This window comes from Acanthochromis polyacanthus, chromosome 8, assembly GCF_021347895.1.
Source record: "Acanthochromis polyacanthus isolate Apoly-LR-REF ecotype Palm Island chromosome 8, KAUST_Apoly_ChrSc, whole genome shotgun sequence".
Taxonomy (NCBI): domain Eukaryota; kingdom Metazoa; phylum Chordata; class Actinopteri; family Pomacentridae; genus Acanthochromis; species Acanthochromis polyacanthus.
Window position 1 is genome coordinate 41399305 of NC_067120.1, and position 27933 is coordinate 41427237.

General features: G+C 43.1%; 1 protein-coding gene across 1 annotated transcript; it reads right to left on the reverse strand.

The window, feature by feature from the left end:
* Window positions 1–673: 673 nt before the first annotated feature.
* lsm14aa (LSM14A mRNA processing body assembly factor a) lies at window positions 674–27914 on the reverse strand. Its single transcript, XM_051952135.1, is given in 11 exon segments — window positions 674–3493; window positions 5652–5782; window positions 5785–5888; window positions 7662–7700; window positions 8076–8250; window positions 11596–11775; window positions 12828–12908; window positions 18652–18960; window positions 22284–22443; window positions 23910–24073; window positions 27594–27914. Coding segments are annotated over 11 exon segments (1488 nt in total). The 5' UTR covers window positions 27715–27914; the 3' UTR covers window positions 674–3469.
* Window positions 27915–27933: the final 19 nt, after the last annotated feature.

Genomic DNA, 27933 nt, shown 5'->3' on the forward strand with positions numbered 1-27933 from the left:
CAATTAAATCAAACGTCAGCAGAGAAGATTTGTTTCTTTTGTTTTATCTTTTTACACCACTCTTTGTGATGTTCTGTCAGTGTGAAAAAGGCGTGGGAGAAATAAAGGACGCATGTGGAACTCACATCAATATGTTGTTTCCTCCTCCATTTCGACGTTGCACTTCCTGAAAAAGTTGTCCAGAGTGAGCATCACATCTCAGCATGTCTGAGGTTAGATAAACTGGAGGAGCTTTTGTCTGATTTTCAGCTGAATATGGATCCATTTAGTGCCATTAACGCTTATTTTAGAGCAGGGGTGTCAAACTCAGTTCCAACACACCTGATTCAAATGATCAGGCTCGTTATCAGGCTTCTGCTGAGCTTAATGATGAGCTGATCATTTGAATCAGGTGTGTTGGAAGAGGGAAACATCTAGAACATGCAGGATAGTGGCCCTCCAGGAACTGAGTTTGACACCCATTTTAGACCAAATGATGTAATCTAAACTGTAATTTCACTCTTCATCATACAGGTTTGAGAATGATGAAACCAGTTGGGACACGTTGGGCTTCCTGCTGCTGTTTGAGGAATTTAAAGATCTGACAACTCTTGAGGACAGGTTTCATTCAGATTCCTCTAGAACCAAAACGTCTCTTGGGTTCTGAGTTAAAGAATCAGACGAGACGACAAACTACTGAACAACTGTTTATTATTTGCTCTTCATAAAAAGCTTCAGAGAGCTGAAGGAGGAGCTCTCCGACCGCCAACACTTATTGCATCAACAACCGTCCACCAAAAACTTTCGTTTCCTCTCAATTCAGGTCGTGTTTGAAGAAAGACACCAGCCAGAACCTTTCAGAACCTTCTAGTATCAGGAGCCTGATGGGTTTGACTTTGTGGTTCTCAGCTCCCAGCTTTGACCAAAATCAAACCAGAGACCGGTTTAATTTTGGTCAAAGTTTGAAGTTTAGAACCACAGAGAGTTCAACCCAACAGACTAGATCCTCACCGAGACACCAACCACACTTTATTCTGCTGAATGCACCAAAACAAATGGATATAAAAACTCCAGGATTCAGTTAAACTCTCATCTGATTTTCATCCTAAAACCACGGAGCTCCAGCTATAGCTTGCTAGCTTAGCATAAATACTGGAAGAGGTGGAAACCAGAGGTCAGTAAAGCACTTTGCAGCTGATCAATCCTTTGGTTTTGTTGCTAATTCTGAGTTATTTCGGTGCAAACCGCAGAACCTCGGACGATCCAGTCCTGCTTCAGGCTCAAATCTTTTTATTTATTCTTCTGATGTGCATCGAACCACTGAAATTACAGCTGAAGTGTTCCCAAAAACCAAAGATAGATTCTGTCCTGGATCTGAACATGGAGAGATGAGGTGAAGCTTCAGACAGAAAATCTGATTTCATGAAGACCAGAGAAACTCATCATCACTTCTACATGTTAAATTCATGAGTTTAGAGAAACAGAAATGACTCCGGTTTCCTCCTGTCTCTGATCTTAATGTAGGAAATGTGGCGACATATTAAAACTATCATTTAAATAGATGAAGCCAAAAACCTTCTGAGTGTTTTTGTTTCGTTTAAAGCGTCTAGAACCAAACTTGTGTCCTTTCTGCTGCTTCTCTGCTCATCTTCAACTTTTCTTTTAAACAAAAGTTTTTGGTGCCTGAATGCAAGAGAAATATTTTCTACAACAGAAGAAACACGTCGAGTTCAGTTCCATCAACGAGTGAAGACGTTAGAGAAGCCGTTCTGGACCGTTGCTTCTGATCCGACCCAAGTTCAACCGTCGGCTTTAAGACCGATCCAAAGAACAAGAACCTTTTCCTCTACAGTTCCTCAACTCATCCAGTCGACTTCACCCCCCATCTGGAGTCCAAACCACGGAGTCGACGTCAAGACAGAACCCACTCAAAAATGGACCCAACCCAAAGATGGAACTGACCCGATTAAACTCAACACTACTGCTGTATGTTCTCTGAATCGGTCGACTGGTGTCTGAAGGAAAAATCGTCCTGAGACATTTTCAGGACGTTCTGTTTATTGAGAAAAGGAGTTCTAAATGTGGAATCGGTTGAAGTACAGCCTTTGTATTTTAGTGGATCTGAGGACAGAACAGGGACCGGCTTCTCTTTCCGTGTGGGTCGGATCAGAACGTTTCTAGAACTGAAGCCTCGTATTGCTAAACGCTGCTACAGTTGAGGTTCGTGGCTTCAGGCTGAAGATTCTGAGTTAGTGTCTGGAGAACAACGAGGAGAACCAAAGGAAGAACATCTGAGGAACGCCTTCAGTACGGAGGACAGAGAGCGCCTAAAGTAACAAACATGATCTGGTTTCACCGCATCAGAATTCATGAACGATAAACTGGTTTAGGTTTCTTCAGCTGGAGCTTTTCTTCGTTGTTTACGTCTTATTTTATTTCAAACTAACAAAGTTTTCCATTCAATTATTTCACAACAAAAGAAAATACTGAAAAAAACAGTTATCACTGTTTCTCTTCTGTATTTACTGTCTGATGAATAAATTGTTTGTGTTGGTGGGACTTACTGTTTTCTTCATTTTTGTCACTTTTAAACCTAATTTTATTTCATCTTAATGAAGTTTTGCATTAACGTATGGAACATAAGTAAAGAAAATACTAGTAAAAAGTTATTTTTTTTTTTCTTTTCTGTTTGACTCACTGTAATTTAAACATTTATTATTTACCAGAACTTCACTCCCGGAAGATTTAAAACATCTGAAATAAATGAAGTGATTTTACGTTCCTTTTGTTCTCAGATTGATAAAATTATTGAAGGCAGGTTCAGTTTGTTTATTCACTCTGACGCATTGTTTCATTAAATTGCGAAATCTTTCTTTACTTGAGGCACATTCGGGTCCTCCGTACGGACGTCTGGAGATAAAAGCTAGAAATGCAGGTTTAGCTGAAGCTAACTGAAGGTAACTGCAGCTAGCTGAAGCTAACTGAAGGTAACAGAAGCTAGCTGAAGCTAATAGAAGCTACCTGAAGCCAACTGCAGCGTCTCTATGGACCAGCGGCTTGTCAACCAAGAAAACCACAGAGAAACGAGTGGAAAAGAGAAAACAACGCGACTGGAGCTTGACCTACGATCTTCAGACGACAACAGGAGGAAGCCGAGGAGGATCAGGTTCAGGTGAATCCCAGGTGAGACGTAGAAAAATACATTAGAAAGGTGAGGAGGTGGTTAGAGATAGACCTAGCAGGTGAAGCTAACCCAGTGAGCATCAGTCCGTCGGCGGCTAACGGAGAACATCTATACACATTAAGGTTCTGATAAACTCGTGGTTCCGTCACTGACAGATATGAAAGTTAAAGTTGCATTCAAGCCGTCTACCCCAGTGCTGGTGACAAATATACAACTAGTAGACAATCTTCATTATTTAGTCAACAGAACTATCTGGTTCCAGCGTGAAGAAGTCCCACCTCCAGGAGAACCTTGCTGTCCACGGAGCTACGCCGCCACTTTGTTGTCCTTCTGGAACAAACGGAGAAAACAGACATTAGAATCACACATGAAACGTTTACAGACACAAAATTTACCATTTTAACGACGTTCTGCAGAAATCTGGACGATTGGCGGAGGTAACATGTAGAAACCGACACGTGTTCTGATCTAAACACGTAGAAACCGACACGTGTTCTGATCTAAACATGTAGAAACCGACACGTGTTCTGATCTAAACGCGTAGAAACCGACACGTGTTCTGATCTAAACGCGTAGAAACCGACACGTGTTCTGATCTAAACGCGTAGAAACCGACACGTGTTCTGATCTAAACGCGTAGAAACCGACACGTGTTCTGATCTAAACGCGTAGAAACCGACACGTGTTCTGATCTAAACATGTAGAAACCGACACGTGTTCTGATCTAAACGCGTAGAAACCGACACGTGTTCTGATCTAAACGCGTAGAAACCGACACGTGTTCTGATCTAAACGCGTAGAAACCGACACGTGTTCTGATCTAAACGCGTAGAAACCGACACGTGTTCTGATCTAAACACGTAGAAACCGACACGTGTTCTGATCTAAACGCGTAGAAACCGACACGTGTTCTGATCTAAACGCGTAGAAACCGACACGTGTTCTGATCTAAACGCGTAGAAACCGACACGTGTTCTGATCTAAACGCGTAGAAACCGACACGTGTTCTGATCTAAACGCGTAGAAACCGACACGTGTTCTGATCTAAACATGTAGAAACCGACACGTGTTTTGATCTAAACGCGTAGAAACCGACACGTGTTCTGATCTAAACATGTAGAAGCCGACACGTGTTCTGATCTAAACATGTAGAAACCGACACGTGTTCTGATCTAAACATGTAGAAACCGACACGTGTTCTGATCTAAACATGTAGAAACCGACACGTGTTTTGATCTAAACATGTAGAAGCCGACACGTGTTCTGATCTAAACATGTAGAAACCGACACGTGTTCTGATCTAAACATGTAGAAACCGACACGTGTTCTGATCTAAACATGTAGAAGCCGACACGTGTTCTGATCTAAACGCGTAGAAACCGACACGTGTTCTGATCTAAACGCGTAGAAACCGACACGTGTTCTGATCTAAACGCGTAGAAACCGACACGTGTTCTGATCTAAACGCGTAGAAACCGACACGTGTTCTGATCTAAACGCGTAGAAACCGACACGTGTTCTGATCTAAACGCGTAGAAACCGACACGTGTTCTGATCTAAACGCGTAGAAACCGACACGTGTTCTGATCTAAACGCGTAGAAACCGACACGTGTTCTGATCTAAACGCGTAGAAACCGACACGTGTTCTGATCTAAACGCGTAGAAACCGACACGTGTTCTGATCTAAACGCGTAGAAACCGACTCGTGTTCTGATCTAAACGCGTAGAAACCGACACGTGTTCTGATCTAAACGTGCAGAAACCGACACGTGTTCTGATCTAAACATGCAGAAACCGACACGTGTTCTAATCTAAACGTGTAGAAACCGACACGTGTTCTGATCTAAACATGTAGAAACCGACACGTGTTCTGATCTAAACATGTAGAAACCGACACGTGTTTTGATCTAAACGCGTAGAAACCGACACGTGTTCTGATCTAAACGCGTAGAAACCGACACGTGTTTTGATCTAAACGCGTAGAAACCGACACGTGTTCTGATCTAAACATGTAGAAACCGACACGTGTTTTGATCTAAACGCGTAGAAACCGACACGTGTTCTGATCTAAACGCGTAGAAACCGACACGTGTTCTGATCTAAACATGTAGAAACCGACACGTGTTTTGATCTAAACGCGTAGAAACCGACACGTGTTCTGATCTAAACATGTAGAAGCCGACACGTGTTCTGATCTAAACATGTAGAAACCGACACGTGTTCTGATCTAAACATGTAGAAACCGACACGTGTTCTGATCTAAACGCGTAGAAACCGACACGTGTTCTGATCTAAACGCGTAGAAACCGACACGTGTTCTGATCTAAACATGTATTTTTCATTAAAACTTTAAAGGTTCAGAAACTTCTGGAAAACACGGCCACCATCTTGGAAAATGGCTGCCAGTTTGAGTTCCTGAACATTTTACTTTTCAACATTCAGAATGAATCAGAACCATGTAACTGGATCAGAACTACCGGTCCTTACCCTGTATGCCGATAGGTCAGCAAACTCTCGCCCCGCCTGGTTTCCTCTGTACCCGCCCCGATAGGCTCCACCCCCCTGTGGCGGCCCAAAGGACCCTCGGCTGGCCGGGCGGCCCCGCCCCCCTCGGAACATCCCCCGCGTCCACGGTAACCGCCACGACCTCGGCTCTGACGCAGCGGGATGCCGAACGTCTCGGCGTTCATCCTCCGCTCCTCAGCCCAGGTCTGACGGCGCTCCCTGCAGGACGAGGCAGGAATTAACAGGAGGAAGCAGACAGAACCAGGAGGAAGCAGACAGAACCAGGAGGAAGCAGACAGAACCAGGAGGAAGCAGACAGAACCAGGAGGAAGCAGACAGAAGCAGTGTTATGGCCTGTGATGGTCGTGTGTTGGGTCTAGATGGTTTGTGGAGACCTTATTGATTCCACCTAGAGCTCATGATGAGTCATCAGCCTGGAGCTCCAGACCTCTTCCTAGCCCTGGTCCTCTACCACACCTTCTCCCAGAAGACCCCAGTCATCTCCACACACCAGTATAAAACTACAACCGTCATGGCGGCTGATTCAGTGTGACCAGTTCTCCTGGAGCTTCAGTGTGAGATGTCTGTGTTCTGGTCTGTAGGTTCTGTATCTACTGAGGGGTGACTACACCTAGACCTTCTGATGGCGGCTGCTGGTTCGGTGAGGAGCCTCCAGTCTTAACGGAGACTGTGGTTCCTGTTAGCAGTCTGCTAACTTCAGGAAGAAGTTCTTCTGCAGTGAGTGTTGGTGTTTCAAACGTGTTCAGAGGAACCGGTCTGGTTCAGCTCTGATGTTTGTGGGTGGAGCTGCTGTGATTAGGTCTGGGTGGGGAGGAAGTGGTTCTGTTTGTGTTTAGATTAGATACTCTGCTAGCTTTGCTTGGTTCTTTCATCGCACCGGTCTTTAATCTGTGTTTGATCACTGAGCTGTTACCGACTGAGCAATAAACACCTTTATCTGACCCAATAACACCCGGTACGTCCAGCTGACCCTGGAGGTTGGATCCTAACAACCAGGAGGACCCAGAGAGAACCAGGAGGACCCAGAGAGAACCAGGAGGACCCAGAGAGAACCAGGAGGACCCACACAGAACCAGGAGGACCCAGAGAGAACCAGGAGGACCCACACAGAACCAGGAGGACCCAGAGAGAACCAGGAGAACCCAGACAGAACCAGGAGGACCCAGAGAGAACCAGGAGGACCCAGAGAGAACCAGGAGGACCCAGAGAGAACCAGGAGGACCCACACAGAACCAGGAGGACCCAGAGAGAACCAGGAGGACCCAGAGAGAACCAGGAGGACCCAGAGAGAACCAGGAGGACCCAGACAGGGCCCGGTTCTGCCGATGGGCTCTAAACTGAGTCTTTCTATCCTCAGATAAACTCAGCAGTTTTATAACTGATCATTTTGTGGTTTCAGCTGGTCCAGTCTCCATCATGTCCACTGTGGGATGCTGCTGCTGACCTTCCTCCAGTCCTCTGCTTCCAGCTGCTCATTTCCACCAGTCTGCTCTCCATCACCCTCACTATACTTGATCTGTTCTTCTACATACTGTTTGAATTTTACTACCAGCTATAAATGTAGTAGATTTAATACCAGAGCTGTACACCAGAACAGTAAACTATGGATCAGTTTACATGTTAGCTTCTACTTTGTATGAATCATCTGTCTGATCATACATGGATCCACCTGTGTGTTCTATGTTCCTTGTTCTCCACTCCCCTCTCCACCTCTCCCTCTTCTGTTCCTCTCTACCTCCTTTCAGCAGCAGATGGTTCCTCCACATAAAGAGCCCGGTTCCACTCCAGGCTTTTTCCCTGTTAAATGGTGTTTTTCTATCCACTATGTCCTTAGAGCTGCTTTGGGGTTCATATGGGGTCTGGAAAGTGTCTTGAAACAATTTGACTGTAATTGGCGCTATATAAATAAAATTTAATTGAAATGTAAGAATGAAGCCATAAATGGTGAGAATCAGAACCAGGAAAACTCACCTGGGGAAGGCGGAGCCTCCAGATTTGTCATTGGCTTTCCTGGTGGACAGAAAACATGAACGGATCATCCATTAAAACAAACATTCATCTGATTTATCACTAAATATCCACTAAAAGATTAAAAGGAAACAATCCAAAACTACTAAAATGTCCAAAAACTGGTTTGTCCAGAATGAGGAGTTACGCAGAAAGTGTTCTAAATATTAAAAAATGTCCAAAAAAGATTTTAACAAAATAACTTCTGGATGATTCAAACACGTGTAGAAATTTATTAAGGTTAATGAAAACAACAGTATAAATAAATAAAGTCTGTCTGAAACGGCTCAAATCAGTCGTGCAGCTCATTAAAAGCAGGATGAACTGATCTGTGGACCTCAAAGAGACCGTCTGGACCGGTACCATCTGGACCGGTACCTGGTGTCGTCGCAGGAGATGTTGTCGAAGAAGGACTTGGACTTGTCGTAGTAGCAGTTGGGTCCCAGCGGGTCACACTCATCCTCAGCGTTTCCTTCGCTGTTCTGAGTCTCCACACCAGAGTCGCCTTTGTCCTCCCCGTTCAGAGCTTTCTCCGACTTCTCCGATTTCTCATCTGAGGAGACAGGAAGAGCTCAGAGGACAGAAGGTTTCACACTAACAGAAGATTATTATTCCACCAAGGAATGGTTCTGTGGCAATCGACACTCAGGGATGTGATTTGAGGAAAGTGAAATTATCTGAAAAATTCAGCCGGGGGTCTGGGGGTCAGCAGGTCCAGGGCAGCACCCGGTGGGGGGACAAGGGGGGCGAAGCCCCCTCAAAGCGCCTGGGTTTTAGTGTTATTTAAGTGTCAAAAGTGGACTAAAATAGCAAGTAAACGTAAAAGAAACAACTCATTATATTCATCATATACACATGTATTCAAGTCAATATGTAATATGATAAACTAACAAGGAGCAGAAATTCAAAATCTATGAAGAAGATACCATTCATGACTAAAAAAAAAAAGATTTAAGAACTTACTGAGTACATTGTTGGCTCTAGCCATATATAAACAAAATACTGACTAATGAACACATTTCTATATAAAACAATATTTATATATATATTATCATTTTCTGATATATCTTTTTAATGTATATGTATGAATTATATTGATAGTCTTTTTATGATTTATGTAAATTTTCTCTGATATATTGATTATATTAATACTCCATCTATGATTTATATATATTCATTTTCTCTGATATATAACTTCTATCTATTGTTTTATATAGAAATATGTGTTCATTAGTCAGTATTTTGTTTATATATGTATATATAGCGTAATCATATATTGTCTCTTCAAATTATTAAAATAATTGACTTTACTGCCATTATCTGCTTCTCTAACATATATTAGTGTGTGTGTGTTTACAGTGTTTGTAAAATACCTGTCTACAGTCGAGCTTAATATCAGAATATTCTATTACTGTTAATCCCGCTATGGATATTAAAATACACCGAACCATTTGTCCTGTATCATAGCTACATGTATGACGTTTGCAGCAAATAATAAAAATAAAAACGTGTGAAAATCAGTTTAATATTCAGAGTTAAGATGGATTAAATGCGTTGTCAAACAGCGCTGAGTGGAGCGGCTGACCGGACCAAGATGGCGGCCGTATTTCTCGCTGCACAGCAGCCCGAGCGGCATCTACTCTTTATTATGTCTATGATTGCAGTACACACTACTGATCCCGTATGTTTGGTCCTGTTGTCGCGTCTCTTCCCTCCGCCAGGTGAAAAAAATTGCTGGACATTTGGTGGTTAGAGTAGCCTAGCCATGCTACACCCATGTTTCTGATGGCACAAGGGTCTAGGGAAGCTCGACAGGGAGGGAGGCGGGCTAAAAGGTTGTCTATCAAATCCCTCTGCAGCAATTGGGTAGGTATACAACCAATCAGCGCAACGAATAGGCTGACGTAGTTCCTAGAGCACCGGCGGATTGTGGCTAAGTCCCATTAGCTTCCCAACCACCGGAGCCAACTGGTATATTAAGGATTTGCCATATCCCGTCGGCATAAGTCCAAATACGTCTTTCTTCTCAATGAAACACTTCAGTGCCGTCCTTTGTTTATCTTTCAAGTTGAATTTTAGCTTCAAATCTTTAAGGGCTGTGGCCAAAGCCGAGTCCAAAGATAACTGTTTATTGTGCGCCGGTTGTTTCTGTCAGAATCGTCACGCCTCTGTCGTTGCTTAGTTACGCCCGCCTTCTGACTCTGCACTTCATGGTGATTGGTCCGGCCAGTTTTAGGAGCATCCAGCCTCGAGGCTTATGGAGGGTAACTAGACCCACCCTGGCAGAGAATTAAATTCGTTGCCGTGGGTTGTCTAGCACGGCTAGGCTATGGTTAGAGCGCTTTTCGTACAATTTTCTGGCATGATTTTTCGTTTTCATGTGGTCTATCAGCGCTTGGCATCCTCTGTCGCTCTATTTTGTCTCATCGTCGCACACCAAGCACCTCGCTTTCCCAGCTACATCTAACTTTCGATAATGCTCTCCAATCGTTTCCAACTCGTGCTTTTGCCAGCACACTGTTGACAGCTACATGCGATCCAACCCTATACCCCTTACACCCCATATTTTTTTTCTCATCGAATTTGGGCGATTCACGTTGGGTTGGGTCACGTTGAGACATGTTGGATGGTTTAGTCATTTTGGACCAATTTTAAGTCATTTTAAACATTGATTTCACAAATGTTGAGTCATTTTTGGGTTGTTTTGTACAGATTTTAAATTGTTTTGGACAGTTTAGAGTAATTTTGGACAAGTTTCCAGTCATTTTTAACAACTTTCACATACTTTTGGATTAGTTTTGAAGCACTCTGGATATTTTTTGTTATTCTGGACAGTCCAGCAGTCAGTCTGGTCACGTTTTAAGTCAACTGTCAGCTTAAGGTAAATCTTAAGGAAAAAAACTCATGTTTTTCTCTACATTTCCTGAACACATCCAGTCCTTTGAAGGTAATTTTGCACATCAGCCTTCACTGAATGTCTGGTGTCGAAGCCGTGAAGCCGACGTAAAGACAGAACTGATGTACCAACGTAAAGACGGAACAGACGTAAAGACAGAACTGATGCACCAACGTAAAGACGGAACCGACGTAAAGACGGAACTGATGTACCAACGTAAAGACGGAACCAACGTAAAGACGGAACTGATGTACCAACGTAAAGACGGAACTGATGTAGCAACGTAAAGACAGAATCGACGTAAAGACGGAACTGATGTAGCAACGTAAAGACGGAATCGACGTAAAGACGGAACTGATGTACCAACGTAAAGACGGAACCGACGTAAAGACGGAACTGATGTAGCAACGTAAAGACAGAATCGACGTAAAGACAGAACTGATGTACCAACGTAAAGACGGAACCGACGTAAAGACGGAACTGATGTAGCAACGTAAAGACGGAACTGATGTAGCAACGTAAAGACGGAATCGACGTAAAGACAGAACTGATGTACCGACGTAAAGACAGAACCGACGTAAAGACGGAACTGATGTACCAACGTAAAGACGGAACCGACGTAAAGACGGAACTGATGTAGCAACGTAAAGACGGAACCGACGTAAAGACGGAACTGATGTACCAACGTAAAGACAGAACCGATGTAAAGACGGAACTGATGTACCAACGTAAAGACAGAACCGAACAGAGTCAATGATCAATACTCAACATTACTGCCATCTGTTTTCTGAATAAGTCGACTGTTTAGTCTCGGATTAGAGTAAATCCGTCCTGAGACGTCCTCAGAACATTCAGTTTTCTGAGAAAAGGAGTTTTTCGTCTCCTGGTGGTGACCCATAACCTCCAAGAAAACTAAAATTAACTCAATATGTCTACAGATTAAAGGACTGAAAGCATTCACAGTGTTTGTAACGAAGCTGAACTTTTCCAGGAAACACAAACCTTTGAGCTTCAGTTTGCTCTGGAACTCGCGGTCGATCTCCTCCTTGTTGAACTGAGCGTTGGCGCTCTCAAAGTCAAAGTCCTTCTCAAACTTCATTGGTCCGTCTCGGCGGACGTTGAAACGTCCTCGGCCGCGGTGTCCTCCACCTCGACCACGACGGTTCGCCGGCGCTCCGGCAGCTGCTGGTGAAACAAAACAGTCTATTAGCTGCCAGAACCAGAACCACACAGTAAATCAAAGCACACATCCACCATGGAGAAGGAGTTCTCTGGTTTAAGATGGGTTCAAACAGACATAACTCAGCAGCTTCAGATGTTAGAAAAGCACAAGAACAGAAATAAAAGCACAACAAACATGGAGGGAATCAGTCCGAGCAGCTCCAGCAGCACAGGAAGCATCTCTGGAACATCATTCAGAACAGCATGTCAATCTGCACACAGCAGCAAAGAAAACAGGCCAGGGAGGATGGCTGAGGATGGACTCAAAACTGACCCAACATTACACTAAACTGCTCCAAAAACATCCAAAATGACCTAAAAGGTGAGCAGACTGACTTCAGGACTGTCCAAAATAGCAAAAAATGTTCAGAATGACTCAAAATTAATTCAGAAGTACAGTTGTACTCATAAGTTTACATACCCTGGCCAAATTTGTGAAATATTGTCCTTTATTTTTTAGCAAAATATGTTTGTTAATGGAAATATTTTTCTTTCATTAAGGGCTGGTGTTCAAAGTTATTTATTGTCATGCAATTGTATTTGCTCTGATCATTCATGTTTCATTAAAGAATGGAGCAAATTTTACAAATTCTGCCAGGGTATGTAAACTTATGAGCACAACTATGTGAAAGTTGTTTAAAATGACTGGAAATTTGTCCAAAAATAATCTAAACCTTGAATAGACGGACTCAAAAATGACTCAACATTAGTGTGATCAATGTTCAAAATGACTTAAAATCAGTCCAAAATTACTCTAAACCATCCAACATGTGTCTAAAATGACCCGAAACACTGTCCAACATCACAATAAACACTAATCTAATCATGTAGAAGACCTAAATGACTCTAAACTTCCCTGAAATGATGCTACAACCTCCCAAAATGACTAAAATATGCAGTAAAAATGTCCAGATGAAGCTTCTTGTAGAGCTAGCTCCAGATGATTCTACTGGATCTATGGATGGCTGAGGATGAGGATGGTCCACTCTCTGAGGAGGAACATGCACGGTGACCTGGGATACGTTTACTGGACTCCCTGCCTTCTCCTCGGCCCTGATCGTTCTCTGGTTTGGGGCCTTTCTGGACGTCTGAGCCTGGAACAGCAGAATCCTTTAGAGTGAACAAACAGCGGCCAACAGCGACATGTCCTTTAACTCACACATAAAGCAAGTCTGTAGGACTTCCTTTTTTCACCTGCGTAATATTGTAAAAATCAGGAACATTCTGTCTCAGAGTGATGCAGAAAAATTAGTTCATGCTTTTGTTACTTCCAGGCTTGACTATTGTAATTCCTTATTATCGGGTTGTCCAAATAGCTCTCTCAAACATCTACAGTTGATCCAAAACGCTGCTGCCAGAGTACTGACAGGAGTTAGCAAAAGAGATCATATTTCCCCTATACTTGCTTCTCTTCACTGGCTTCCTGTTAAATCCAGAATAGAATTTAAAATCCTTCTTCTGACATATAAAGCTCTTAATAACCAATCTCCATCATATCTTAAAGATCTGATAGTACCTTATTATCCTAGTAGAACTCTTGGCTCTCAAACTGCAGGCTTACTTGTTGTTCCTAGAATTTCTAAAAGTAGAATGGGAGGCAGAGCCTTCAGTTATCAGCTCCTCTCCTGTGGAACCTGCTCCCAGTTTGGGTTCTGGAGGCAGATACCCTCTCTGTTTTTAAGACCAGGCTTCAAACGTTCCTTTTTGACAAATCTTATAGTTGGGGCTGACTGGGTGACCCACAGGGGTTCGGCTTGTGTCTTCATTGCACAGCTGACTCCCTCTTGGACGTCCCTTCGTTCTGCCTCTAGTCATGCTGCTATAGGCCTATAGGCTGCTGGGGGACTTTTCTTGACGCACTGAGCCCTTCTCTATCTACCTTTACATTTAATATGTATACCGTTATTGCAGTACATTCACTCTGTTTCCCCCTGTGTTATTTCTCTGAGTGTCCCTGGTCCCAGAGCTGGATGCTTCAGATCTGTGGTTGATGTTCCACCAGCTGGTCCAGTCTCCATCATGTCCACTGTGGGATGCTGCTGCTGACCTTCCTCCAGCCCTCTGCTTCCAACTCCCCTTTTCCACCAGTCAACTCTGCATCGCCTTCACTATACTGTTATGCTAACTTACATACTGTTTGAATTTTACTGCTAGCTATATATGGAGTATGTTTAATGTCAGAGCCGTACATCATCAGAGTAAACTATGAGTCAGTTTTCAATGTTAGCTTATACTTTGTCTGTGTCACATATCCTGTCATGCATGTATCCAAATGTGTGTTGTGTTTTCCTTGCTTTCCCACCCCTCCCTCTTCTCCCATCCCTCCCCTTGCCCTCCTCTGTCCCTCTCAACCCCCCGGCCAGCAGGCAGATGGGTCCCCCCTATATAGAGCCGGGTTCTGCTCGAGGTTTCTTCCCTGTTAAAAGGGTGTTTTCCTGCCACTGTCTCCTTTGGGCTGCTCTGGGGGTCAGGCATATGGGTTCTGTAAAGCGTCTTGAGACGATTTGACTGTAATTGACGCTATATAAATAAAATTGAATTGAATTTAATTGAATTGAACAGGTGGCACTATTCTCCTACCTCCACACACAGACAAGGCTTAGACAGGAGGAGTTCTGGAACAAGTCAGACATCATCCACAGAGAACCTTCTGCTGATTACATGAATAAGTGGAGGTTATTTAAGTCTGATCAGACCTTTTAGGGTGGTTTGTCACTTACAGAACGTTCTGATTATGCTTCATTGAGAACAAAAACAACGGTCAGACATCAGATTCTTTGTTTTTTTGGTTTTAAGACCTGCAGATTCTTCATTTAACCCTTCCTTTGTCCTCATTTACAGCCACCAAAAAACTGTTTTCTTGTCTAAAAAAAAATCCAAAAATTCAACAAAAAAACCCCCCCAAATTTCTGAAAATTTGCAAAACCTTCAGGAATAAAATTCCAATAACGCCTTTAAAGTTTCCCTCAAAAGTTTTTTTTGTAAAAAAAATACGCCAAACTGAGCAAGAAACTCTTGAAAATATTTTCAAAAAATGAGTAAAAATCTTCCAACAAAAATCCTAAAAATATCTAAAGTGATTCCATATTCATCAGTACAACTTCTGATATTTTCTTCAGAACATTCACATAAAATCAACCAAAACCCAGTGAATTTCGCTGGATTTTGGTTGATTTTTATGTGAATGCTAGAAACATTTTTAATATTTCTTTTTTCACACCAAGAAAAGTTCAAAAATTTCCCAAAAACATTGAAAATGTGGACAACAGAAGTTTCACTGTGGAAATAGATTTCAAACCTTAAAATGGGTTATTCTGACCCACAGGACGACACCAGGCTTAAAGCAAAAGACATTAATTCTAAGCAAACGAACTTATTTTATGACGAATGCCTCCTTCTGCTCAGTTTCACTCCTCTCTCTAAAGTCCTGCTGGGTTCATCTCAACGTTTCTGTCTGTCAGCTGTTAAACTTTATTTAAACTGTAGATAAACTTCATCTGAACAACCAGGGTTCTCACCAGGATTTTTTTTCAGCGTAACGGCAGGTCCTCCCGCGCGCGCAATAGACGAGAACGGGTCAATCTACAGGAAAGTACGGCTGAGGTGAGGAGACATAAATTAACGTAGATAGGCACCCAGTCGATAAAAACAAACACACATGGCGTTATCTGTCAAAATAACAGCAGCGGCCCTAATCACAGTGTTAACCCTTATTGTCTATCAACAGTGGCTGAACCGCACAGTACCACCAACCCAGCAACTACACACCTTCTCTCCTCCTCTACTGAACCGACTGCTCTCTCTCGCTCGTGCTGCATTCAGGGACGCTTGGACATCTCGCTCTCTCTCACACACACGCTGCTCTCTCTCCCTCTCTCATGATGGAGCCACACACTGTCATAACAGCGTAATCTTTGAAATGCGCTGGCGTAGCGGCCCTAATCACAGCGTAATCTTTTAAACTGAGCGTAACGGGCCGTGAGACTGAAATGCGCTGGCGAGAACCCTGACAACTATATATATATATATATATATATATATATACATACATATATATATACATATATATATACATATATATATACATGTACAGTTCCTTGTGAAAGTATTCGGCCCCCTTGAACTTTTCAACCTTTCTCCACATTTCAGGCTTCAAACATAAAGATATAAAATTTTAATTTTTTGTCAAGAATCAACAACAAGTGGGACACAATCGTGAAGTGGAACGAAATTTATTGGATATTTTAAACTTTTTTAACAAATAAACTGAAAAGTGGGGCGTACAATATTATTCGGCCCCTTGCATTAATACTTTGTAGCGCCACCTTTTGCTGCAATTACAGCTGCAAGTCTCTTGGGTATGTCTCTATCAGTTTTGCACATCCAGAGACTGAAATTCTTGCCCATTCTTCCTTGCAAAACAGCTGGAGCTCAGTGAGGTTGGATGGAGAGCGTTTGTGAACAGCAGTCTTCAGCTCTGCCCACAGATTCTCCATTGGATTCAGGTCTGGACTTTGACTTGGCCATTCTAACACCTGGATACGTTTATTTGTGAACCATTCCATTGTAGATTTGGCTTTATGTTTTGGATCATTGTCCTGTTGGAAGATAAATCTCCGTCCCAGTCTCAGGTCTTTTGCAGACTCCAACAGGTTTTCTTCCAGAATGCTCCTGTATTTGGCTCCATTCATCTTCCCATCAGTTTTAACCATCTTCCCTGTCCCTGCTGAAGAAAAGCAGGCCCAAACCATGAGGCTGCCACCACCATGTTTGACAGTGGGGATGGTGTGTTCAGGGTGATGAGCTGTGTTGCTTTTACGCCAAACATATCGTTTTGCATTGTGGCCAAAAAGTTGGATTTTGGTTTCATCTGACCAGAGCACCTTCTTCCACATGTTTGCTGTGTCTCCCAGGTGGCTTGTGGCAAACTTCAAACCAGACTTTTTATGGATATCTTTGAGAAATGGCTTTCTTCTTGCCACTCTTCCATAAAGGCCAGATTTGTGCAGTGTACGACTGATTGTTGTCCTATGGACAGACTCTCCCACCTCAGCTGTAGATCTCTGCAGTTCATCCAGAGTGATCATGGGCCTCTTGGCTGCATCTCTGATCAGTCTTCTCCTTGTTCCAGGTGAAAGTTTAGAGGGACGGCCGGGTCTTGGTAGATTTGCAGTGGTCTGATACTCCTTCCATTTCAATATGATTGCTTGCACAGTGCTCTTTGAGATGTTTAAAGCTTGGGAAATCTTTTTGTGTCCAAATCCGGCTTTAAACTTCTCCACAACAGTATCTGGGACCTGCCTGGTGTGTTCCTTGGTCTTCATGATGCTCTCTGCACTTTAAACAGAACCCTGAGACTATCACAGAGCAGGTGCATTTATACGGAGACTTGATTACACACAGGAGGATTCTATTTATCATCATCAGTCATTTAGGACAACATTGGATCATTCAGAGATCCTCACTGAACTTCTGGAGTGAGTTTGCTGCACTGAAAGTAAAGGGGGCCAATAATATTACACGCCCCACTTTTCAGTTTTTTATTTGTTAAAAAAGTTTAAAATATCCAATAAATTTCGTTCCACTTCACGATTGTGTCCCAATTGTTGTTGATTCTTAACAAAAAATTAAAATTTTATATCTTTATGTTTGAAGCCTGAAATGTGGCGAAAGGTTGAAAAGTTGAAGGGGGCCGAATACTTTCACAAGGAACTGTATATGTATACACACTGCATATTTGGGTTGTTTTCCATCCAGTAATCTACGTATTAAACCCTAAAACATCAGTAGTGTGTAAATGTTCTTGTCCTGAGACCAAATCTAAAGAACTAGGAGAAAAGAATGTTTCAGTATTATAAAAAGCAAAGAAGTCTGGCGTTGCCCTAAAACAACATTTTTCTCTCGTCCACCTCCCTGATGACCAAACTGGACCCATGAAAAACAGAATTCAAATCTACTTTATCTGGTTTTATATTTTTCATTCATGTGTCAGAAATTGGGGAACATTTTTTTAATCAACATAACATTTAAATAAATATTTATTTTTGGAACGTGTCCCACAACAACCCTGTTGTGATTTGTCCTTTGTGTGTCTTGGTTTTTTTTTTTGGTTTGCGTCTTGTGTTGTCTCATTTTTGTCGTTTTCTGTTTTGCTTTTGCCATTGGTCATTTCATGTCTTGTTTTTGTCGTTTCCATCCTCCATCAGTGTTCCTACAGAATGTGTAGAGCAAAGCTATGTCCTCTCTTCTATTTTCCATCTTTTCATCCATTGTCAGCCTTGACTGAATGTCTCTCTCTACCTCATATTATCAGGATCAGACTCATTCTTTGGACTGTTTTCCATCAGTGGTCAGCAGTAACAGCTAGCTAAATATCTAGCTTCTACTGCTGAGAGAAAGATCACATTAGCATGGATTAGAGTAGGGTTAGCAACAACACAGAAACATGGAGTAAAAATGAGAATCAATACCTATTATTGATCAATGTGGAGCAGAACACTGGGACAGAGAAGGTTTATTTTTAACATTTAGAGTCCAGATGTCTTCCAGATGTGGAATAATGATCCCTATATATGTATCTGACTAATCAGTCGTCTCAGTATTTATTTATTCTGCGCTACAGACTGACGAATTTCTTTGTAAATCAGCAACGACAATAAAGAAATTTGATTAATTAAAGAAAACAATGTTCTTAGGTTTTTACTTTGCTTAAATGTTAATTATGCTGTGAATTAAACCTGGTCGGCTCGTATTAAATGGTTTTTTGTGTCCAACTGTGACCAGGAAGTGACCCGTGTGTGACAGGAAGTGGGGGCTGCTTCCTGCTGGAGGCCTCACCTGATTGGCTGAACAGAGAGTGAGGCAGTCCTGTAGGCCGGTCTGCACCAGAGATGGACCTGGGTCCAGACCAGCCCCTGGCAGCGTCCCCCCCCCTCCTGGAGTCCACGCCGTCCTGCTGCGCTGCCTTCTGCCCGCTGGAACCACCAGGACCACCAGGGGGCGCCGTGCGGCCGTGGGCGGGGCTCCGGCGGCCCAGCCCGGGGGCCGGCACCGTGGAGGTCGAGGCCGGGGCAGACGGGGCGTTCTGGATCACCTGCTCTAGGGTCGGGCTCTTCCTCAGCGGGTCCAGACTGGGGCTGCTGCGACCTGGACCAGAACCAGGACAGAGGACAGGTTAGTGGGGACCAGAACCAGGACAGAGGACAGGTTAGTGGGGACCAGAACCAGGACAGAGGACAGGTTAGTGGGGACCAGAACCAGGACAGAGGACAGGTTAGTGGGGACCAGAACCAGGACAGAGGACAGGTTAGTGGGCGTTCACAGGGAAACAGAGCTCAGCTGTCTACAGGTCTAGTCTCAGGTCCTCCACAGATGTGAGCAGAAACATCTGGTTCTCGATCTGCAGTTCTACCTTCAGAACCAGAACCAGCAGCTGATCGACCCACTCAGGAGGAAACCGATCGGCCTGTAGACGATCAACAGAAGGAATCTCTGAACTAACCGGAGGCTGTTTACGCTGAAACCTCAGTAAAACAGGAAGACCTGAAGGTACTACTACTACTGCTACTACACCCAGTACTACTGCTACTACACCCAGTACTACTGCTACTACACCCAGTACTACACCCAGTACTACTGCTACTACACCCAGTACTACTGCTACTACACCCAGTACTACTGCTACTACACCCAGTACTACACCCAGTACTACTGCTACTACACCCGGTACTACTGCTACTACACCCGGTACTACTGCTACTACACCGGTACTACTGCTACTACACCCAGTACTACTGCTACTACACCCGGTACTACTGCTACTACACCCGGTACTACTGCTACTACACCCGGTACTACTGCTACTACACCCGGTACTACTGCTACTACACCCAGTACTACTGCTACTACACCCAGTACTACTGCTACTACACCCGGTACTACTGCTACTACACCCGGTACTACTGCTACTACACCCGGTACTACTGCTACTACACCCGGTACTACTGCTACTACACCCAGTACTACTGCTACTACACCCAGTACTTACACCCAGTACTACTGCTACTACACCCAGTACTTACTGCTACTACACCCAGTACTACTGCTACTACACCCAGTACTACACCCAGGTACTACTGCTACTACACCCATACTACTGCTACTACACCAGTACTACTGCTACTACACCCAGTACTACTGCTACTACACCCCGGTACTACTGCTACTACACCCGGTACTACTGCTACTACACCCGGTACTACTGCTACTACACCCGGTACTACTGCTACTACACCGGTACTACTGCTACTACACCGGACTACTGCTACTACACCCGGTACTACTGCTACTACACCCGGTACTACTGCTACTACACCCGGTACTACTGCTACTACACCCGGGTACTACTGCTACTACACCCAGTACTACTGCTACTACACCCAGTACTACTGCTACTACACCCAGTACTACTGCTACTACACCCAGGTACTACTGCTCTGCTACTACACCAGTACTACTGCTACTACACCCAGTACTACTGCTACTACACCCAGTACTACTGCTACTACACCCAGTACTACTGCTACTACACCCAGTACTACTGCTACTACACCCAGTACTACTGCTACTACACCCAGTACTACACCCAGTACTACTGCTACTACACCCAGTACTACTGCTACTACACCCAGTACTACTGCTACTACACCCAGTACTACACCCAGTACTACTGCTACTACACCCAGTACTACTGCTACTACACCCAGTACTACACCCAGTACTACTGCTACTACACCCAGTACTACTGCTACTACACCCAGTACTACACCCGGTACTACACCCGGTACTACTGCTACTACACCCAGTACTACTGCTACTACACCCAGTACTACTGCTACTACACCCAGTACTACACCCGGTACTACTGCTACTACACCCAGTACTACTGCTACTACACCCGGTACTACACCCAGTACTACTGCTACTACACCCAGTACTACACCCAGTACTACTGCTACTACACCCAGTACTACACCCAGTACTACTGCTACTACACCCGGTACTACACCCAGTACTACTGCTACTACACCCAGTACTACACCCAGTACTACTGCTACTACACCCAGTACTACTGCTACTACATAAAGTACTTCCTCAATCAGACGTGGCTATAACCAGAGGCAGACAGTCGGACCATTCCACACCACAGAACACTAACAGCAGAACATTAGAACTATCATCAGTTTAAAGTCTGAAGATGAATCTGAAATAAAGTAAACTGGAGCTAAAATCACATAAACATGAGTGTCAAACATAAGGCCTGAGGGCCAAAGGCGGTCCTCTGGAGGGTCCAATAGGGTCCTCAGAGTGCAAAAATCACAGAAGACATGAACTTGTGGCTCTACTCTGTGGTTCAGGTCCAGGTGAATAAATGTTGTGTTCCTTTAATGTGGCAATGATAAACTGAGGGTGAACGTTGACAAAACTTATTTTTCTTGATAAATTTCAAGTTCTTCATGATGTTTTCTAAAAAGATAATTCCTTAAATGTCAACGCTTTCAGACTTTTTCCACACTAAAACAAAGGAACCATCAGTTGTGCTTCATCCCAGAAGACTGGGAGAGACAATAACTGACCAAAAATAGTCAAAAATTGCTGAAAGTCATTCAGACTTTGTACAAAATGACATAAAATAATCCACAATCACTGAGTGTGTGTCAAAAATGACTCACAGCCTCCAAGAATTAACAGAAATGTGTCCAGAATGAGTCAAATACAGTCGCTAATGGCTCAGATTTAGCCCAGAATAACAGACATCCAGGCTTAGGATGAAGTGAATCTCATCCAACATTAATAAAAAATGTCCAAAATGGTGAAAAAATTAGAGAAAAGCTGTCTGAACCTCGTTGGGGTCCCCAAGGATTGCTAGCCTCGGTTAGCAGCTCTTTATGCTAAGCTAACAGCAGCATTTAGAGCAGAGGATGATGACATCTGACGCTAAATGGTTTTTAGGGTGGATGTTTATGTAATGAAATGAAACAATGAAGCTGGAGTTGTGGTTATTTCTAGGTTAGTATGCTCTGGTTTTACTGGTTCTGGGCTGAATGTGGACCTCACCTGAACCAGAAGCAGTCTGTCTTAAAGAAACCTTTGTGACCGACGGAAGCTTCTACAAAGAGTTAGAACTTTAGGCCTTAAACTTGTTCTCATGATGACCAGGAACCACAATAAATGTTCTGTTTGCTTAGTTTGTCCTCAGTGGAGGTTAAACTCAGGATTCACAGACCGGACCGTTAGAAGTCAGAACTGTGGAACATGTGGAGGAGAACGTGAAGGTCTCGACCGTTACAAGTCAGACACCGTGAGTCCGTTCTCCTCGGTTCTGTTGCATGCCTTACGTGGTACCAGAACCACTACCGGGTCCTGGACCCTTGGATGTCATGCAGAGCCGAGCAGAGACCACAGCTTACCGACACCGACGGGTCCAAACTGGGGCGACACCAGAGGGCTGGTGCTGAACTGGTTGTAGGCAGGAACTGGAGCTCGGTTGAAGAGTCCATAAGAACCGGCGGACTGGAAGGGAGTCGGAGCTGAAGCCCCGGCAGACGAGGAGCTGGAGCTCATGGACGACTGAAACCACAGAAGAAGAAGGTTTGAGGGTCGATGGACTGAAGGAAGGAATGATTATCAGTTAGCCCACTAATAACCCATTAGAGATATAATAACATTATATAGTAATTATAAAATATATAATAATCACTGCAGATATAAGAACCCAGAGGTCAGCTGTAGTACCTGGCTGTTCCACCAGGTGGAGCCCGTTTAATGCTGTACGCATAGACATAATAAAGAGTAGACGCTGCTCGGGCTGCTGTGCAGCGAGAAATATGGCCGCCATCTTGGTCCGGTCAGCCGCTCCACTCAGCGCTGTTTGACAGCACATTTAATCCATCTTAACTCTGAATATTAAACTGATTTTCACACGTTTTTTATTTTTTGCTGCAAACGTCATACATGTAGCTATGATACAGGACAAATGGTTCAACGTATTTTAATATCCATAGCGGGATTAATAGGTAATAATAATAATAATAATAGAATATTCTGATATTAAGCTCGACTGTAGACAGGTACTTTGCAAACACTGTAAACACACACACACTAATATATGTTAGAGAAGCAGATAATGGCAGTAAAGTCAATTATTTTTAATAATTTGAAGAGACAATATATGATTATGCTATATATACATATATAAACAAAATACTGACTAATGAACACATTAGTCAGTTTTCTGATATATTGATTATATTGATGCTCCATACATGATTGATATATGTAGCATGATTTTCTCTGATATATAACTTATCTATTATAGCCTGTATATATATGTGAATGATGTTGATACTCCATCTATGATTTATATATATTCATTTTCTCTGATATATAACTTCTATTGTTTTATATAGAAATATGTGTTCATTAGTCAGGATTTTTCATTAGTCAGCAAAATACCTGTCTACAGTCGAGCTTAATATCAGAATATTCTATTATTATTATTATTATTACCTATTATTCCCGCTATGGATATTAAAATACGCCGAACCATTTGTCCTGTATCATAGCTACATGTATGATGTTTGCAGCAAAAAATAAAAAACGTGTGAAAATCAGTTTAATATTCAGAGTTAAGATGGATTAAATGCGCTGTCAAACAGCGCTGAGTGGAGCGGCTGACCGGACCAAGATGGCGGCCGTATTTCTCGCTGCACAGCAGCCCGAGCGGCGTCTACTCTTTATTATGTCTGTGGCTGTACAGACTAAAGGGTGTTAAGCAGAGAGCATTATGGGAGTTTGGCCAGCAGAGGGCACCATGACAGAGACTCCTGAGGAGTTTCTATAATAGAAAGAACTAGAACTATGTCTCCATCAGACTGAGAATCCAAACATGAGTCTGAACAGGTCCAGGTGAGGAGTTCTGATGTCACATTTACCTGACAGCAGGTGAGTTTATGAGTGTTAGTCTTGATCATCTTCATTTAATAACAGGAGTTAAAAAGGATTAGATAAATAAGCAAAGTAACCGCAGCCTTAACCTGGACTATAGCGGGGTCCTGGGGCAGAGAACATGTTGGTTTTGGAGGTTCGCAGACCGTCAGGTCCTTGATGTCGCTGCCTCTGAAGATGATGTACTCGAAGGTGTCGTCTCGAGGAGGGATGGGTCGGTCGGTGGGGCGATCCTCGGTACCAAAGGACCGAACTAACAGACAGGAAGAACAAACAGAAACCTCTCAATAGTGATTTAAAGCCTACAAACATTCATTAAATACTAGTTTACCTCAGCAGAGTTAATCTGGAGATGAACCTTGAAACTCAGAACTTTGTTTTCTGACCAAAACTGGATAAAAGATCTTCCCCTGGGATCATCAGTTTCATCTCAGCAGCTTCACCATCATCTGGGGTTTGTTTTATTATCAGATTAGTCTCCACTGGGGCTGGGCGATAAATCAAATTAATTTGATTAATTTGCATTTTTAAAACCTGACGATTTGAAAATTTGCCAAATCGTAAAATCGAGGCGAGGTTAAATAAATAACAATACAGATTCTTCTTCTGCCTTTCACGACTTGTGCACTGGCGTTTGCTTCCGCTGCTCATCTCCTTCCACCAAAACACTCACACCCCCGTCATGGCGGACAGAACAGCAGATGAAGAGTTGGTCGCCAGAAAAGGGCCTCATGTTACATCGATTATATGGAAGTGGTTCGGCTTTGACCAGACTGACACAGAGCAAACTACAGTCATGCAGTGTTCCCAACTTAGCGACTTTCTCACTAAATCTAGCGACTTTCCAAAGCGTCCTAGCGACTTTTTCTGCCGTTTTGGAGACTGACAGGAAAACTGGGATCATTCTGCAGTTACTGTCCTCAACCAGCAGCAGGTGCTGCTGTGAGCTCCTCCCAGAGCACAGACTGTCAGTCCAGTAACCCCACAGCAGTCCCAGTGTCTGATTAGAGGAGACATCACTCCAGACGACAGATGAATCGCGCATGCACAAAGTCACTACAGATCCCATCCAGACTTACGGAGCGGGACAAACGAAAATGTTTCTTCACTGTCAAACTAAAATAAACCACAGCATTTAGCCTCTAGTACAAAAACATATTTTGGGTGTTTTACACTCACTTTTTGGTCTCTTTCACAACGTTATTCCTCTCTCCTACAACGTTGATTACAATTACATGCAAAGTGGGAAATATGCAAATTAGGCGATGACGTCATTTAGCGACTTCTAGGACAGCCAACAGCGACTTTCCTTACTGAGGAGTTGGCAACACTGCAGTCATGTGCAAGGTTTGCAAAAGTACTGTGAAAACGAAGAGTAGCAGCACAACTAACCTCTTTCAGCACCTCCAGCAGAGGCTTCCTACAGAATGGGAAGAGTGCTGCAGCTACAGGAGCGTGGCACGGCTAGCACTAGCCATAGCAAACAGACCGCAAAGAAACAACAAAAATGGATTAAAATCGTAATCGTCCAAGATAAAAAAAAAAGAGAGATTTTATTTTGTCCATATCGCCCAGCCCTAGTCTCCACTAATATTTGTTCAGTTTGCTGCTGATGAATCACAGAAACCAGTTCATGTCATTTCAAACGACTAGAAATGCACAATATCACTCGATAGTCAGTATAAACGGTGTTTAAAATGAATGTGCCCTGTTTTAGACTCCAATTAAAGTTATTTTCTTATTCTGTACTGTGAATGTTAACATTTCACACTAGTGGTGCAACGGATCATCACTGATCCGTTCGGATCGACGTCATCGGTTCGGCACATACATGACCCGCGGATCGATTTCTGAAAAAAGAAAGAAAAAAAAGTTGTGCTCCGTCCACACGCAGCTCGTGGCGAGCGGAGAAAGGAAGAGAGCAGACACGGTGAGTAGGGCTGGCCCGAATAGTGGTTTCTGACCTCCAAATATTCGGGCCCTATTAAAGACGAATGTCTCTCATTTTGACCATGAAAACTAACGGGGAAAAAATCCTGAGCCGTAGAACATCAGTCTATCAAATTTTATTTTTTCCAAAAATGAATTGGGGTCTATGGAGAAAAAGTTTTTTAGAGCCAACCCTAGCGGACAGAAGTTGTTGACACTTCCGGGTTGGCTTCAATTCTGGAGCCAGATGCTACGTCCATCTTTATATACAGTCTATGTAAGAAACACAAACGGAGGAGCCGAGATGAGCCGAACACGACGGGATGAGCCGGAGTGGGCTAAAGGCAAAGGGAAGAGACGAGCTCCGAATATTTGACATATTTGTATATGTCATAGACATGCTGATCCGAAAAATGATCCGATCCGTGACTCTTGATCCGAGGACCGATCCGATCCGTGAGTTTAGTGATCCGTTGGACCATTTCACACATCAGAAACTTTATGTAAATATATTCCAGAAATCAGACAAAATAATATTGAAATATCTGCTAAATAATCTCATGCATCTCTGCTTACTGTGAAGATTAATCAGTTACTGTCAATGAATCCATAGCTATTCTGAGAATCCAATAGTTGGAGTTATTTTTCATAAAAACTGTTTAAATTCTGTGATTTGAGCTCTTCAGTGAATATTTCCTGGTTTCTTTCCTCTGACATCAAACTGAAGATCTTTGGACTAAACACTACAGGAAACTCTGATCCATGTTTTCTACTATTCAATAACTGATGGATTCATCCTGAAAACCATCTGAGTAGGAAAGAAATCAAAATATCAACATTTATAAAACTTGAAAATACAGAATTTAGACCTTTTTCCTTTAAAAAAACTCAAACTGATGAATTAAGTATTTTTTTGATTAATTTAATAGATGATGCTAATTAACTGTTCCAACAGAAGGAGATTGTACAATCAGAAGCTGATTCTGCAGCTCTAAAACTAAACTTTATTTCAAAGATTTACTCAGTTTTAGTCCCATTGTTGGTGTCCTGATAAACAGCGGATGGAGAAACCGAGATAAAATATGACATCAAACTTTAAATTATTACTCAAATGTCAGTTCTAAATATCAGATATTGCTTTAATTGATTACTAATAATAAACATTAACCCTGAAACAACCAGGAAACATTTATAATTAGAGTTTATCTTAATTAAAAAAGGTACCCAAACTAACTGATCGGATTATAATAATAACTGGTGATTATTTCTGATTGGCTAATCGATTAGCAGCTGTGTCCGGTTTCTCCGGACTTTCTATAACCTCCTCCAAGTTCCTTTCAGCCGGACAAAGCTGCTGTCACACGTTTTATTAATAGCGTTCCGTCATAATCTGCGGCTGGAACCAGGTGAGGACTCTGACGTCAGAGCAGGTGAAGCTAAGGAACTTAACGCAGCGTGTTGTTTTCACCGCCGGCTAACTGTTAGCTGAGAGCTAACTCATGTCGCCAGCTCACACCGCTGCTCGTGTGTTGTTGTTAATTCACAGATTAATTTACCACAGTGTTAGTCGGGCAGCTACTATTCCAGCTGCGTCCGCTTGAATTAGCTTTAGCATTTTAGCGCCTGCTCCATGTTAACCCAATAGAAGTTAGCTCATGCTAACGAGCTAACCACTGGCTAACGCTATTAATGTTGCGGTTCTGCGAGTTCCCTCCTCGGAGCAGAACTCCCCAGTAAATCACATTTTTAAAAAAAATAAAAATAAAATTCTGTATTAAGAACGAACAAAAATGAAACGATAGCAACAGATGCTAAGACGCTAGATAAACTCTGAGAGCGGCTACCTTTAGCCAAAGCCACGGTAGAGTTCTCCGTGTCGATGGTATACAGGATCCCTTCGTAGCGGATCTCGGCCTTCGAGATCAGGCTGATTTTGCTGCCCAGATAAGGCGTCCCGCCGCTCATGGTGCCTCCCTACAGAACGGCGCTCCAGACAGGAAACAGAACAGGCGGTCCCTCCGAGCCGTGCAGTGAGCAGAGCCGATTCTCCAGCGGGTTTCTCCCGGTTTGTTTGTGTCTCTGCGCCGCTGTTCTCCGCAGCTACAACATGGCTACCTCCTCCTCCATCTAAGGGCTGTGTGCGCGGGGGCTAACGAGATTTCATGATGTCGCGGGACTTCAAGG